General features: G+C 43.3%; 1 protein-coding gene across 2 annotated transcripts in view; it reads left to right on the top strand.

The window, feature by feature from the left end:
• The window catches only part of sha (shavenoid), a 46,170-nt gene extending 30,449 nt beyond the window's left edge, over positions 1–15,721 (top strand). For both annotated transcript variants that reach the window (XM_076539425.1, XM_012295929.2), the window contains exons 2-10: positions 1,202–1,328; positions 2,144–2,314; positions 10,148–10,261; positions 10,343–10,476; positions 10,538–10,688; positions 10,754–11,100; positions 11,166–11,384; positions 11,515–11,617; positions 11,687–15,721. In XM_076539425.1, coding sequence (XP_076395540.1) covers positions 1,217–1,328; positions 2,144–2,314; positions 10,148–10,261; positions 10,343–10,476; positions 10,538–10,688; positions 10,754–11,100; positions 11,166–11,384; positions 11,515–11,617; positions 11,687–14,250 — 3,915 coding nt within the window. In that variant the 5' untranslated portion in view covers positions 1,202–1,216 and the 3' untranslated portion in view covers positions 14,251–15,721. The remainder of the gene's footprint in view (positions 1–1,201; positions 1,329–2,143; positions 2,315–10,147; positions 10,262–10,342; positions 10,477–10,537; positions 10,689–10,753; positions 11,101–11,165; positions 11,385–11,514; positions 11,618–11,686) is intronic.
• The last annotated feature ends 723 nt before the right edge of the window (positions 15,722–16,444 follow it).

The raw sequence follows: 16,444 nt of genomic DNA, 5'->3' as shown, positions 1-16,444 counted from the left end.
AAATTTCAATTGGCACATAACATGGAATCGAAAAGTAGGCAATTAAAAGGAAATAAGGTAGTTTATCGATACCGGGAAGTATCGTCCATTATTCCGACCGTAACACAGATTTTTTGCAGGTCCTCAGTTCGCTAATTCTCTTCGTTTAGAATTCGCGAATGTTCCACTCGAACCGTTCGCTAATTACCTCAATTAGGAGCGGTCAAATATTCGCTGATGCCTCATCGGGTTTGCTCCGAATTTCCGACAGATTCAAAGGTAGCGAAAAAGTATACAGAAATTTCGCTGAAACTCGTCGCTTCTTGTCGCACGTTTTCCATCGATGGCAAACTTATCTTACGCGTGCCATCCGCTCGATTGTGCATAACGCGGACACACGTCGCGTTGATGCGCTACTCGCGACACGCATCGAACCTGCAATTTATGCAGCTTACCGCGATCGTGTACGCGCTCGGGATACCATTCCAGCTTGTAGGAAGATTCTTTGCGGACTTTTTTGGCCCTGGAAGTAACATGACTCGTGAAACACGCTATCGCATGGAGCAATTTTACCCCTGGTGTTTAAGAAAGAGAACAGTTTTCAAAGGAAATCGGTAAGAGAACAGTCCTTTACCGATCTGCAAATTGCGATTTATTAACGAGGCCACATTAAATCGTTAACGAATAACAGTAAGTAACTTTTCGTCGCTTCGAATTCGCTGACAGAGATGATTCAGAAACACAAGGAAGTTCGCCACGCGACTTTTTTATCGGGGAGATTTATTCCCTAAGTGCCACGAGCAGTTCATTGTCGAGTAGCAAGAAAGGTTCGCGCGACACGTTCACCGCAACAGCTGATCACCGAGAGGCTTCTAATGCCGATTAATTCGTGTCGTTAATTCCAGTCAACCGAGAGACTGTACGTCTATTTTAACCGTGTAATCGCTGTAATTTTATGACTGCTTCTTCCTATGTCCTACAACCAAACCCTAATACGTCAAAGAATTACTAGATAAATAATTGCTTACGACGATTACAGAAAATGAACATCCGTTTTAACTGGATAGAACGAAAGAAATACATAATTGCGGACAAGGAAACTTCGAAAAGAAGCAACGGGGAATAGTTGATTTATTCACGGCCAAAGATAAACGATCCTCCACATCGTTCCCGTTGATGTCCAGTATGAAAATTTACAGTAATTCGCTCCACTTTGTTTCAGAATGCTGTGTAGAAGATGCGTCTTCTAGTTCTGGTCCTCGTGGGCTGCTTGAACGTTCTCGAGACTGTACGTTGCCAAGAGCTTTCGGTCATCAGGCACTCCGATGGAGACATTTTCACCTTGGAAGGTAAGCGAAGCACCGACTGCAATTATACGCCTCTTTCGCTCTCCTCGACACGACGTCAAAGCAAACTTCTTCGAAACGCGCTTCTATTCCTGTTCGCGATGGAACGAAACTGTAAATCGCGTAATCGTGATTTGCAGTGTCGAGAAACCGTACGGGATCTGATATTTCGAGAAGAAATCGTACGAGAGAAGAAACGAGTGAGTTTCATCGAGATTTTGCACACAATTCCTCGTGCACGAAATCTGTTCGAAAGAAAAAAGCTCGCGCGTATTAACCGTGAAATCGCGATATAACGGTTTGACAGGTGTATTTCGCCTGGTCAGACGGTGCGTCGCGCCCGCGCCACCAAGCGAATTTCTTCATCTTAGAAATTCATCTTCGAATTACGCGCGTGTACAGTTATTCGCGTTTTTCCCGCGAACGAGTGAAACGACAGCAGTTTCTACGGTTGCAAAATTAAAGAACTTTCACGCACATTTCTCGAAATAAACGCAGCGTTTCTTTCGTGATCGCAGTTTTCTTCGGCGAGGCGTTGCGACGGAAACGAGCAGCGTATGATTTAAATTTCAACTTTAATTTCCAATTTTATGCATTTCACGCTGTTTCGTTAAACACTTTTTTCCTAATATACCAAGACGCTCGGTTAAAAAATTTGAAAGCTTTACGGCGAAAGCACCGTTGCATAAGACGTTACGATCGACCTAACTTCATCGATCGAAGATTAAACGCTCGACAAAAATGTTTAATTTTTCACTGTTTTATCGTGGTATATGATCTTAAATTATTCGAAATAATTGCAAATTATACCTGTTTAGGATCCTGCACAGAGGCATGCACGATACTCAGCAGCGGTACGGCCAGTCCTTACACGCATAGTCCTTCCACCGCAGGACTCGTTCCTCCGAACAACACCTGCACCTGCCAATGCAACTACGGGCTGCCAACCTTCCGGGAGGATCTTCGCATCTGCGTGAATGATATTCACGGTAAGTCGTTTTAATCCTCCGGTCGTACGGTTATTTCTCCTCGGAAATAATCGAATCGAACGAATCCAGACTTTCGAGCTTTAAATCAGGAAGGCTGGACGTAAGTACCGACCGAATATTCGCTACGTCTTCGCATTAATTCTAAATAATTTCATCCGTTGACAAACCAAGTCCAATATACAAAATGCGCGAATAGCGCCAGGTTAAATATTGCGCTTTAAGTTGCCTGAACGCGAGTTTATCTGTTCGCTGAACTATAATTTAGCCGAGTCAAGTATGTTCCTTCGAACGTGGTACTATCTCTAGTGCCATTAGCTTAACCTTTCACCCTACATGTAACTAGCCCTGCGTAAATAGAAATGCTAGAGGTTGTAGCTTCCACGAGAGTCATTTCATAGGGTACACATTGTATAAACAAAGATAGAGAAATCGCAGGAATTTATGAATTCGCCGTGTTCACTCGCTATCCGTTTCCTTATTTCAAACTCCATCTTTCTCGGTTGAAATTTCCTTTGGCCATGATCGAGCAGTTACGTGCACGTACTGTTTTCAATTGAACCGTGTCATCAGAAATGATTACTCCAGCTGTTTCTAGCAAATCGTCCTCGGACATCACGCTTCCGACTCGACCGTGGCAAAATCAGAACCATTGCACGATTTTTAATTCTTTCGTTCTGACACTTACAGTTAGAGTAGCCAACATAATTGGATAATTAATTTGGATTGATCGTACGGAACGGATAGCAAATCGCCAACAAAGTAGAGCAAAAGAAATTCTACGATGAAACTTTGCTCGTGTACGATACGTTCCGTTTTGAATGTACAATGACAATTACGAACGAAAATTTGAATCGAGCTAATAGAAGCTGAATGGCTACCTTCGTTATTGTACATAAACTAATCGAATTGCATGTTGCGGCATCGTTTCGCCCGTCAGACATGCGGTTAAATCAACATAATCAAGGGGGTGCAACTTATTGGACTAATTGGATTAATTTGCAATTTGAAATGCTTCGCATGGAGATTGGGTTCCGCTGGCAAATTAGTAGGTAAGGAATATTCCCTCGCAGGCAAACTACGAACCTTATACTTTTCATTTTGGCTCGTTCGATTCTTAAATGGCCGTGTAATATTCTCCGCTTAAATACTCGTTACGCGTCACTTGGAGTATGATCATTATCGAGACTTCGTGGACAATTTTCCTCACCAGCAATTAAATCGAGTTACAATGTAGTCGGTATCCCAAGATACGTATTAACTCTGGGGAGTTGCTCTGTGACTTTACTTTCTTACGAAATTGAACTAGTTTGCAAATGTCAGTGCGATGTTTATCAGACACGGTAAAAATACATTCAAAACGCAAGATGTCCAAGACAAATTACTGTGCCGAAAAAGATTCTCAAAATGTCACGATGATGAACGGTACCTGGATAGTTGTAAACTGGCGATTAAAGATCTCGTGCGGATTTCCGTTCTTCGGCCCGCGATGTATCGTGAAATATATTCGCTTTGCTACTTCGTGAAATGTCTACGACCGGCGGCAACTTGTACTCAGGCTCGTCGTCGATCTCGAATTTCTAGGATCGCCAGAATCGCGAAAACACGGCACGAAAGCTCTGCGTAGGCGGCCGGAACTTTGATGCACGAATGAGATACGGGGTGGTGCGAGAAAAAGCACGACACGACTCGTTCCTAAGATGCAATCTATAAAATTAATGACGAAAACCTGTGGACAGTCGACTCTTGCTATATTGCCGGATCGCGGTATTTTCGATCGACCGAGATCAAACAGCGAACGGAACCTTAGTTTCGATACATACATACTTTGTTTTATATCTTCATTAACATAGAGCGAACTTAATTAGGAAGATCGTTGAATATTTATGAGTCAGGTGTGTACGTCTAGCAAAAGACTCGCTAGATAATCACAGAAAATCGTGATTCGTCGCTGAACACTTCGTCGACTGATCGCCAGCTATGAATAATAATGGAATACCTTCACGATTTCTGACCCTTATGGGACTCGTGCACGTTTCGCGGCACCTATTAAACTTCGTTCCATAATACCAGGGAGATTGGATGATACATCATTCATGATGATTAGTGCACATCGTGTGTGGATCGCGATCCGAAATCTATAAGCACTATCCGTCATGTTACGTTCCCTATTTACCTTATTAAAAACTACTTTGCTCGAGTACGAATGTACCGTATGATCTTCATAGGTGGTCCAACGTTGAAAGTGAAGCGACATTGTCGACGTCTTCCGACTATACGCCTTTCAAGTACCGCCTAACAAGTGTTACAAAGAATTATGCATGCAACATCGACACGATAGTCACGTGCAAAGTATCGATGTCATCGAGCTGCGATGACAAACGTTTTCTATACACGTTCAATTTCGTAATATTCTCATTGTACAAGCACTGCGATGCATCAGTTGCCAATGCAACAGTCTCTTAAATATTATTGACGTAATTTCCAAACGATCAAACAACCAAACTCTAAATTTTCAAAATTGCTCAGCCAGTTGCGAGCAGTTTGTGTATTATCGCGGAACAAGGATTCGTATATCCGTGTAATACGCGTATTAGAAAAATACGTGCACAGAAAAGTTATTACATCCCGTAATATCCTTCTCATCCGTGAAACTCTTGCATTCTTAATTCGTACACCGTTTCTGATTTGATGTACGTTGCGGAGAAAGGATTAATATCCCACTGTACACTGTAATTTCCTCTCTATACCTGATGTGCATCGTACATCCACCGATGGCTACATTATAATCGTTATCGAAAAACAAATGTCGACGTCATTTTAATTAAATCGCTTGGTTAAGCTCGGAGAAATATAATCGGTCTATTCCGAATCCGAATCCTTACTTAACTCCCCTGGTATGAACCTTGCCCATGATATCGGCATAACCTTAGCCTATTCAGAAAGTGCCGATCAAAATCGCGAATCCGTTCAGCCTGCTCCAGTACACATCCCACCATTTTCAAGCAAATTTTAGCTTCCATAGATGTCGATAGCGATCAAGGAGATTAGAACTCGTCGAGTCAGTTGTTGAAAGCGCATAATGTATCTAGCAATGAGGTACATCTGCGTATCCGAGTCTTTCCGTTCATTTCAGAAGGTCACGAGGAGATTTCATCTCGTAATATTGAGCCCTCGGGCTCTTACAGACCGCTCCAGTAATGATGCAATCGCATAATCTAACTATGGCTGCCTTCTGTATTGTGCACGCGAAACTTAATTTCCGACCATTCGAACACTCACTGCACACCTGACGTGCTCCTCTGATAATTCAAAATCCTCGCGGACTTAATCGGATAACTTATGGTGAGATTCTTGTATTCTGTTATCGTTCGGTTGATGATACGTGTACAGCACCAGGAGCTAAACGCTATTTGCATTTAATAAGAATTGCAATCGAACTTTGTAAAAATGCTAATGGCATTCCATTGTTCTCTGTATTACAAGCGTGACCCTAATCTTTTCAGACCTCTAAACTCTACCGAATATCGCCTTGTACACGCGATTCTAACATTGCAACCAGCGACTATTATAAGGGACGCGCAGTATTCAATTATTCTACCAATGTCTTATTGTTTACTTCGTCAATTTACATTTTGAAAGAGACGATATTTCTCTTTCGTTTTAATTACGTCGACGTGTGCGGGGCTTAGCGGTATCGATAATGCATCGGAAAAATTCATTCGCGCGAAATAAATTTCCAAGTAAAATTAGCAGACGATTCGATCGACGATATCTCAAGTGCCCATACTGCACTTCGTACGTCTCGATTTTTCAATCGCGCGCTTGCATCGAAGAATCCCTAATCGTAGTTCCATCTTCGAGTTACTTAATATTCAACGACTAATGCGACTCCCCGTGGTCAGTCGTCGACGACTCTTCATCCATAGGCAATGAATCAGAGGAGAAAAAAAGCCGCTTATAGATATAGATATTCATCATTCTATTTTCCCGGTAATTGCATTCATTACGCCCACAAAGTGTCGGCAAAAGCGTGAATTCATCGGTTATATTTACACCGAGATAACAGTTGTCCCGAATACTCTTCGTCCACAGATGTTACGTCAGGAAGGAAAATCAAGGTAACGCGTGAACAACAACCTACCGCGAGGATTATCCCATTAAATTATCGCGAAGGTATGCGGCGATGAACCGTGCAAGAACATCAATTATATCGCCAGCGCGACAAGGTCCTTTTTGTAGCCCCGTGTCGTGTCATCGCAACGACAGAACGTCCTTATAAATTTCACGGTTTTCCCGTCATCAATTTCTATCAGTTTTCTTCGCCAAACAAGGAACGGTACCAGTTTTACCCGTTTCGCGAAACCGGCGAATCCACAAGAAACGTACGCGGCGGTAATATTTCATTCTGTCCTCTCGCGAATTTTGTTCGCCGTCGCGCGAATAGATCTATCGTATCGAGATTCGTTCGCGCGTTAACTCGGAAACACTGACTGAGAATGTAGCTTCGGAGAAACGATGGAGGTCCTGGAACGTCGAATTTGCCCCCATTTCGAGGAAATTTACGGATTAGATAGTAGCAACTCCGTTCGTTACATAGGAAAGTGTCACTCATTTTTCATAATCGGCAAAATAATTTACAGTTAGCGACGTACATAGTTTCGCGCGAGAATCGGTGTCTGGTTCGTGCACGGTGGTAGGTATCAATTAAAGAAATGCCGAAGCAGAGTCGGTGCATCGGTGTTTGCGCCTTCAGGGTCAAACGGTCGCGTGTCTCTTGCAGTTTCCAAGGCCGATCGCGACCAATAAATAACCGATTCGCGAGAATATGGCTGCACTCGAAGACCGGAGGCCAACAGTGCGCCTGATCAAAAGTACCGCAAGGAACAATATCTCTGGTCGAGTATGTCCGCTTGGCCAGCGAAGAGATTCTGTCGCGACAAGCTGTAATTTGCGCGTTGCTCAGATTCATTAATTTACAGAATTATTTATAATTGGATGGGTAATAATATTAACTTTACCACTTCGTATCGATGCGCATAAGTGACACGAGAGGTAATCTCCGATAAGACTTATTATATTCCGAGTTAAAGGAAACGGCATAGAACGAAACATTTAATATTACTCACAGGTGTTTGCCGTAATAGAATTCTCTTAACCGTCGCGGGTAATTGATACCGTCTCGATATTCGTTTTTCGTAATAACCTATGATTAAACTGGTAACAGCGATAATAAACGTCCAACCTACGTCAGAAGGATAAACAGTATTGTAGGAAATGCGAGGGTGATGCTCGGGAAATCTCATCAAGTGCCCCTTCGGTAAGAACGTTAATCGCCATAGAGCGTGAACACTTTCCGCATTATACCTTTGTGAAACCGTCACGAATTCAGCCGACTCGGAGTAAGGTCGTCCGGAGCAGGTCGGTTTATCGGTACCGAGCCCCCATAACTTCACGATTCCTATTCCCCAGTGACATTATCTATCAGCGAGCTTAGAAGGCACGGATCGGTTTCGAGGATTCGTCGTGGTTCGACGAAGGTCAGGGTTCATCGGCGTGGATCGTCCCCGTTGACTCGTTTCTTCGGGTCGAGCTTGCCGATCGTTAATCAACGAGTCGTTATCCGATGTTGGATCGTAGCCAGACGCAGGTAGCCGGACCAGCGTGCTCCTATGAGTAAATGGGGACACCGAGAAGAGAGCTGCCGGCGTTAATTGCTCTCTACCGTCGATTATCGTAAATCGCGTCGCTCCGCGATCGCCTTAATGAGGAAACACCGACGTTCGAGCATCGTTCGAGAAATCTTGAATGAAAGAACCGCTTCGACCTGGCCTCTTCATGAAAGTGAGAATACAATTCGATCCATGCTTTCGTGACCTCGCGATTCTTACAAAATGTTTCAAGGCGCTTTTCTCCTTTCGCGAACGGAAATAATCGGCAACCTTTGCGACTCGTTTCGGCAAATGATGTTCGTACACTAATTGTCAGATGTACCGGTTAGCGAAAGAGGTTTATCAAGATTTAAGCGTTTAACGCACCCGCAAATTCCGTCGCAATGATTCGGAATGAGTAAAACGGGTTATTCCGGAAAATGCCGTTCTCTATTAAATTTTTAAAGGATCATTAAAATAAGTATTTGTCACCTGTAACGCGTTGACCAACCGGTTCACGAACAATACAGAAACAACGGAAACTCTGCGTAATTTTTCTCGGTCGCGGAGGTCGCAATGAACATAATTTTAGGCAAATTTGTGGTAAATCTGTTTTCCATGCGGGGAAGATAAGTTCTGGATCGATGAGAAAAATGTTGACGATAATATCGGGTCTGGCGATTGGTTTGTTAATTTTGTTCGTTTAACGGGTCGATAAATCGTAGGAAACGCTTCGCGGAACAGATTTATTTGGAGGGCTGTCTCTTTCACGGCATAGAAATCATCCTCTTAACGGGCATGTTTCTCGTTTGATCGCGCGATACCCGCTGCTAGAATTATCTAATATCGAAATTATGCGACGAGTCGGAATCGACCGTTTAACGGACGTCGAGAAAATAATTGTCAATCATTTTTATGCGAAGCAATCGCTTTGCCGAGACATCGACGAAACGATAGGTCTATGAAATTACGTGACCACGAGTTTCCTCCTATCGCTTTAATCGTCGATCGCGCATGAGTCGGATCATGCATAATGTCCACTCTATCCAGGATCTAAACCCGGAGCGGAATGTTTATGAAGTTTTCAATTGGCTCGGTTACGGTTAGTAGGGCATCATTGTTCCTTAAGGAGAAAGCTGAAGGGAGAGTCTCGTATATCTTTCGACTTTCCTCGATGGGTACGCACGTTCATAGAAGACGGCACACGTGTTCCCAAAGAGAAAATGCCACGAACTCCGTGCGCATATTTACCGATCTAAGGTCGTGACACTGATCGTCTAGATTCGTCCGAGTCTTCTTCGCTAATTTCTCGATTCTCTTTATCGTAGGTACGCTAGTCGACAAACTGTACGCGTTCGCTGAAGAAAGAAGAAACTTGTAACGTTGCCACCTATGTGCTCGTTCCCCTCGCGTAAAAATCCAACAAAGAAGCGTATCAAGATTAATACTTGCTTTGCTACAGAAATTCCTAGCGGTTAGAAGGAACGTACAAGAAAGTACATTCGTTTGTACGTAACGAGGAGGTTGTGGTCAATTATATGTAGTATTTTTTTGCTAACGATGCTCGACCCGTAACTTAGGATTGTCGTGTGACAATTCGTTCTCGAACACTTGTTGTTTCTTTTTGAAATACAGGTTCGACAATTTCTGGCCATGGACCGTGCCCAAAGAGGAGCAGGAGAAACGTTGCAAAACGTACCGCTTAATTCGTACGTGTACCGTTCAATTTTTAACTGCTACCCGACCGAATAGCAGGAAAGTCGCTCGTTAAAATGTTAATAACCCCGGTCGAATTCGTTCGGATCGTCCGCGAAATTTACCGCGAATAATTTGATACCTAATCAAACCGGTCTTAGAACCTTCGCCTCGTTGTTCTTCGTCGAAATAACTGGACAACTTGAACGGGTAGGTCTCGAAAAAATGCCAACACGTCTCGCTCTCCTTCTTGCGTGATCATCGATCAACGGGAATGTCTCGTTGACAATGTTCGCTGTCCATTGCACTTTCGTGCGATGCATCCCGAGTTTTCGAATAAACTTCGTAAATTGCACCGCTTTCAGATCACCGCAGGCGATACGCGACTCAAAATTGCAAGTTGCCTTCTGCATACGCACGAAATCACCGGCTTACTCCTAACAAATCTTGATATTCCACTTTTACTCGAAAAATTAATTTTTGTTCGCAGAATGCAACGTCGCTGGTTTCGTCAGCAGCACGGGTCAAATTGAAAAAGTGCCGTACGTCTACCTACCCCAACGTGGACAGATAATTTATCCCCATGCAGAAATCTGTTTCGAAGGTGAGTCGAGAAAATATCGAGATTCTATCTAGTTAAATTAATAATTGACCGTATGAAGAAAAATGCGTTTAATCGTCGAAGGTGTGGCGACGCCAGTGTGCGGAATAACCGGTGCTCAGCAATTAGGAAGAGCAGGATGGTCGGAATTGAGGAACCTTTCGGACACCGAGCCACCGTTTAGACTGTTTCGCGACGAGGGGAGGACGTTCTTGCAGGTTGGTAACGTCAATATTTCTTCGCTTCGAATTCTTTCGAATTCTCAAAATTTCGTTTCAGTGGATCGGTGAAACAGGACTGAGGGAAGCTGCAGAGGGTCGCGTCGTGACTGCCAAACTCGTCTGCAGGGATGCTTCTCCTAAGTCGAAGTTTCCTGGTGTGTTCACGCCGTGCGTAGCTTTCAGGGTGGCTGGTTCACCGTCGAAAAACAGTGAGCAATTAATAAATATTGCCTTCGGTTGGTTAACTTTTATTATAAAATGCGATTTTGTTTAGACGTTCGTGAAGTGACGTTTTCCTCGACGACGCAATTGTCTCAGGGACTTTCGGCCACAGAATATACAGCCATAGGTCTGTCGTCCGTGATTCTGGCACTGATTTACGTTGCCAGTGTGTCGTTGTACCTTCACAGTAAGAAAGTGAAGAGGAAGATCGTCGAAGAGCCGGAAGTAAGCTTGTCACCCGGCCGAGAAGTAAGCGGGTTAGTGAAGAACAACCCGTTGCTCGCCGCTTCGAGGCACTTCGAGAGCGACACCAACAGCGGTCTGACCGAAAGCGATCTTGGCGATGAACTTCCGGCAAGTGACGGTGAACACGGCTTCGAGAACGTGCGCGCAACAAATGTACGTACCATATCAAAATTTATTTCAGAACGAAGGAAAATGTAATATCACTTATCCGTGAACAGGTAACATCAGCCATCGTTCATCCTCGCTGCGTCTACTTGGACCAATCGGATACCTGTTTCGGATCCGGGACGATTTTGGGCGAACGAATACCGGAAGAGGATGTACGAGTCGTGGAAACTGCGGACAATCCTCACCAGCAAGATGTTCCTGTCTTACCCGGTGCTCAGCGACGGAAATTATACTTTAACCCTGCCTATTTTGACAGACAATTGTTGCTTGTAAGTGGAGGTTTTAAAATTTCCACGAATATAAGAAATGATTAAAAATTATTATTAGGAAAACAACGAGAATAATTCGCGTGCTCTGATAATTTCGAGATAATGTAAAGACAGCCCGGGATTTTTCTAGGCTCCCCCTCCAGCAGCAATCGAGTTCCTTCTCAAAATCCGGGAGGTCATATCCATCGCGAAACACAAGATGGTCGCAAAGAGATTCGTACCCACCCTTGTCAGTAAGTTATCGCTCTGAGCAAGGAAACGATGTTAACGGATTCGATTTCATGCATTACCGATGATTTTAGGTATTCCAGAAGAGGAAAGCAACCCGGACCGATACGACACAAACGACAAGGGCCAACATCGGTCGACTTCCAGCTCCGTACAAGGGTCCATCACAAAATCGCGAAAGCCTCAACGATGCACAGGGTGCCCCGGTTGCACGGAATATATCAGAAACGCGGCTACGTTTCCGGGAACCGATCCTCTCAATCCTGGTGAGAGCAAGGTACGAGCGTGGTTAGAAGACGTGCGTTCGACTCCGCAGCGTCGTTGGAAGAACGCGAACGAATGTCGGATGATCGTTCAGGAGGACGACAAGAATTTCGATAAAAATCTGGAATACTTGAAAGAAATGGCCAAGCAAGACTTTGAGACGGGTACAAAGAGTCTGACGAGAAAGCTCGCTTCGTGGAAGGACAATCCATCGATGGGGAAAATGTGTCGGAACGTGGCCAGAAGCGAAATCCTCGAGACGAATGACCGATACAGTGTCTCGAACCGTTCCACCAAGTCGATGTTCGAAGAGTTCAACTATTATTCTCGAAGAAACGGAGACGATTCTAACGGCAACAACACTATGAACGCTAAAGTGAGAAAAGCCATAGAGAACTCGTTCATCGAACAAATGGAGGAGAATTCCGTTTTAAAACCTCGAACCAACGACGAACAGGAGACCGCGAAAGAGGAGACGATCTCTGCCGAAAGCAAAGACGAAGGAACAGAGAAGACGATTTCCAACGATGGCTCGTCGCGCAAACGAGAGAAGAAACCGAACGAGAGTTCGACGACGACAAAAGAGCTACCAGACATGATCAATGAGCTTCCGAATGCAAAGAACACCGCGAAACGCATCATGGACGCCGTGATTCGTGAGATGGTCGACGCAAAGGTGCTGGAACATCATTCCAGATCCGGAAACGGCACGGATTACGAGGTGGACAGTTTGGAGCGTTCGAAATGCAGCAGAAAATCATCGATTTCTCCCGAGTCTACGAATCAGTCGAGTCCCTCTTTATCCACCGCGTTGCCGATGGACGAGGAATTAACGATGCAGAACGCGGTGATCAATACCAGAACCGGCGAAACTATGACGTCCAATAAACTGAACAAAGACGTTCTAGAGAGGAATTACTATAATAGTCTGCCCGAACTGATCTCTTCGCAGAGATCCGAGAGTTATTCGTTGGTCAGCGAGGTGTACGTGAACGACGGCTACGACAGCCCAGCCTGTAGCGACGATTCTGGTCCAGAGATTCGCTACGAGCCCGAGAACCCGGGACACTTGACCATCAAAGTACAAGACTCGCCGGAGAACTACGTGAAGCAAGACGAGTCCGAATACGAGCCTGATACGTTGGACAGGAAACCGATGAAATTGAAGATCAATGTCGACGTAAACTACGAGAAGGATGTTCCGGAAGAGATTTACGTGGACTCTCTCGAAAGACCTGCCCAGATACTGCTCAAAAGTAAAGGTAGCTTTCGCGATCAAGACTCGACGAGAAGCAACACGCCTTTGCAACGCGGCTACGGTAGTCTTCGAGAGATCTACGAAGCTAGGTTGAAATCGAACATCAGAGACTCCAACTTGTCGAGCAGCACGAGGTCGTTGAACGGCCACGCGGAGGACACTGCCTCCTGGAAAAGATGCAAGTACCTAACTCCGGAAAGCAGACAGTTGAAGAGACAGCGACAACCGAGTAACCAGCCCGACGTGGTGCCGTTACCGCCTACGGAAGATATCTACCAGCACCCTAAACCCCCGCGTCGCGTGAAAGACGCGAGATTATCCTCCCTCGTGTCAAAAAACGGTTGGGACAGGAGTCCTGCCGAAGCGGGTGACCCTACGACCAGCGACGGTGCTCCTGTCCGCAGCGACGACCTTAACGTAGGGGCCACTGATCGTTCTTGCTCTTGCGAGTCTCGAGCACTGTCCGAACAATCGATAACCAGATGTAGGCATCGAGTAGATGCGCATTCCGTCGACAATTCCAAGACTAACTTATCCTCGTCCTGGAATAACGCTCGCTGCTGTCAGAAGGACAGGAAGAAGCTTTTGAATCAGTGTCATCAGCACGCGTTGACCAAGCTCAAGCCAGGGGAGAAATCTAAACAAGACTGCCAGAAAAAGCACGACGAATATCAGACTTGCAAGAAACACTCGGTCAAGCATTCCAGAAGCTTCGAATCGATAAACGGTTCGGTGAATCGCGTATTCGATTGTCAATCGCCGCGAATCAAAGTGGAAGATAGTGGATACCTCAGCAGTACGGACAGCAACGGGTCGCACAAGCAACTGCTTAAACACGAAGTGAGCAGCGTCTCTGAAACCGACGAGACGGAATCTGTCTGTGATGGAGCCAGTGAAAGTGGCGCTGAGAGCGTAGGAACCGACAGCGTATTCTTTGGAAACTTTCGAAGACTAGCGGAATCTTCTCGCTTCGACTCGAGCGTAGACGGTAACGCGTATTTTCAGCCGTTCGGCATCAGAAGTGAAATTGGAGCTTCGGAGAGAACGAATTTCAGCACCAGCGACAGCGAGACCGAGAGTTTCATCACGGTCCTTCCCCTAACGGAAGCAATTTAACGATTACTCTATTGCCACTAGAAATTAAATTCGGATAGATTAGAGAAAGTTTTGTTAGTTACGTTACAAGGAGACACAGTTGTTCCATATGCGACAATTCGTTCGGAACGAGTAAAAATCAAAATCAACTTGCCATCAGATTAGACAGAGATTTTTGCGAGTGGCAACAAGTATTTTATTCCGAAACAGGTACTTAGTATCGTTTAAGTTTACGGCCAGTATACTGCTTCTTCCATTTTAGAAATCGTAAATATAAAATATTGTTAATTTATAAAATTATCCGTTTCTAATTTAATGAAATATTAAGCGCCACGCGTTTAAAAGTTCGTCAAGCGGGTAAAAGAGCGTAGAAGTATGAAATTCTGATACATATTTGTGAGACTACGTTACTGTTAAATGTCGTATTTATTTAACTATGGTTGCTACCAATAATTATTTCAACAATTAGTATATCATTAGTATAATAACCTACGTTGTTTAATAACTGCCATTGTAAGATTTAATTTAATGAAAACATGGCCGGAAGTGTGCAATACTACTAACGAGAAGATTATAATATCTATAATGTACAATAACAGAACGTTATTACTAGTCGATGTGAAAAGTTACGAAACATCGTTGCTTTATATTATTTTACTAAATATTTAATATTTAATACTATCTTTAGATACAGAAAGTCGCTTAGACTTTTTCTATTTTTCACGGAGTATACATTAGGCCATTCTTTACAAGAAATCAATTATTTAATATATATTTTTGTCAATTTTTTCTGCGTCACGATACTGTTATTCAAATGTTCCAGTCAATATACAATATTGTAAAAATAATCGCGCATGCGAATGATATCTTGCCAAAACGGTATTAATATTCTATGCTGATTTTTATCGACTTTGTTAATACATACGTTATCGTTATTTTTTACAACTATTCATTAACACATCATTATATAGGTATAGATTAATTAAATCTTGTTATTTCCTTGTTGCAGTATAAGATACAGTTAATCCTATTCATTATCGGCGACAAAGGTTTATTTTATTTATGTTAATTTTAAATACGCGTATTCTAATATATCTTATTGTTATCGCGTTAAATTATTATAAATTAATATATATGTATGCGTGCGAAAGGAAAACATTTGTTAGACAAGAAACCGTCCACTAACACTTTTCTATTCAATATTTTTAATACTTCATTATACGTATTTATATCAGAAGCGCATGCTTCAATGTACCTGCCAAATGTATATACGAAATAGAATTTAATATATTGAATGACATAGCGATAGTTTGTAAGTATATTTTACACCGTCTTGGAAGAAAAGAACATTATTCTATTGTTACGAATAAATATTGTAAAGATTTGATCAAAAATTAGAATGTATATTGTGAATCAGAATATGGAGTCGCGCTCGACAAGGACTCAAAATCTAATGTCTTTTAAATATGTAATAAAATGTTTCCGCAAATTACGTTGTCCTTATTTAATATCAATGCCCCCTGCGAAATTGTCGCGACTAGTATAATTTAGTAGTAACGTCGAATCGAAAGGAAATAAAAATTTAAAAAATGAATAGGCGCGGAATTAAAAATTAATCTAAAATATGCGATAACTTAAATGCATGATCTTCTGCAAAATTAGAGATTTTTACGCTTTTCTGATACGGCTACATTATTATACGGCCGCGATATAGTTGAAAAAATAGCATAACAGTACGTCAAAAGCGTTAAAAAAGAAATTAAAAAATAATGCATTTTATGGACCTCAAAAAGCCTAGCCATCTAGCGGTGAGCGGTGGAACTACGGTATATGAAAAATTTCGACTTTCTATACTAACGCCATCTAGCGGGCGGGTACCAGGATCTACTTTTAGTAGCAGGATCACAGAAAAGTAGAGGAGGTATGCGGAATAAGAGGTATCCCGCGCAAACGGCGCGCATGCGCAATAGGCACTATGCAGCGCGCATGCGCAAGCAGCGCGCATGCGCAATGACAAGTATTAGGAGCGCAGGAAGTAAAGGAGGTATGCGGAATAGGAGGTATCTCGCGCATACAACGCGCATGCGCAGTAGAGTTATACAGTAACGATAATGAAGAAATATTAATTTCTCATTTTCTGAACACAATTTGTGAACTTTTATGATCGAAGAATGATCAGTGATCCTTTAGCTACTTTCACATATCCCATTTGTGC

Source organism: Megachile rotundata, chromosome 14 (genome assembly GCF_050947335.1).
Source record: "Megachile rotundata isolate GNS110a chromosome 14, iyMegRotu1, whole genome shotgun sequence".
Taxonomy (NCBI): Eukaryota; Metazoa; Arthropoda; class Insecta; order Hymenoptera; family Megachilidae; genus Megachile; species Megachile rotundata.
Note: the sequence above shows the minus strand (reverse complement) of the source record. Positions and strands in the feature narration are given on the sequence as shown.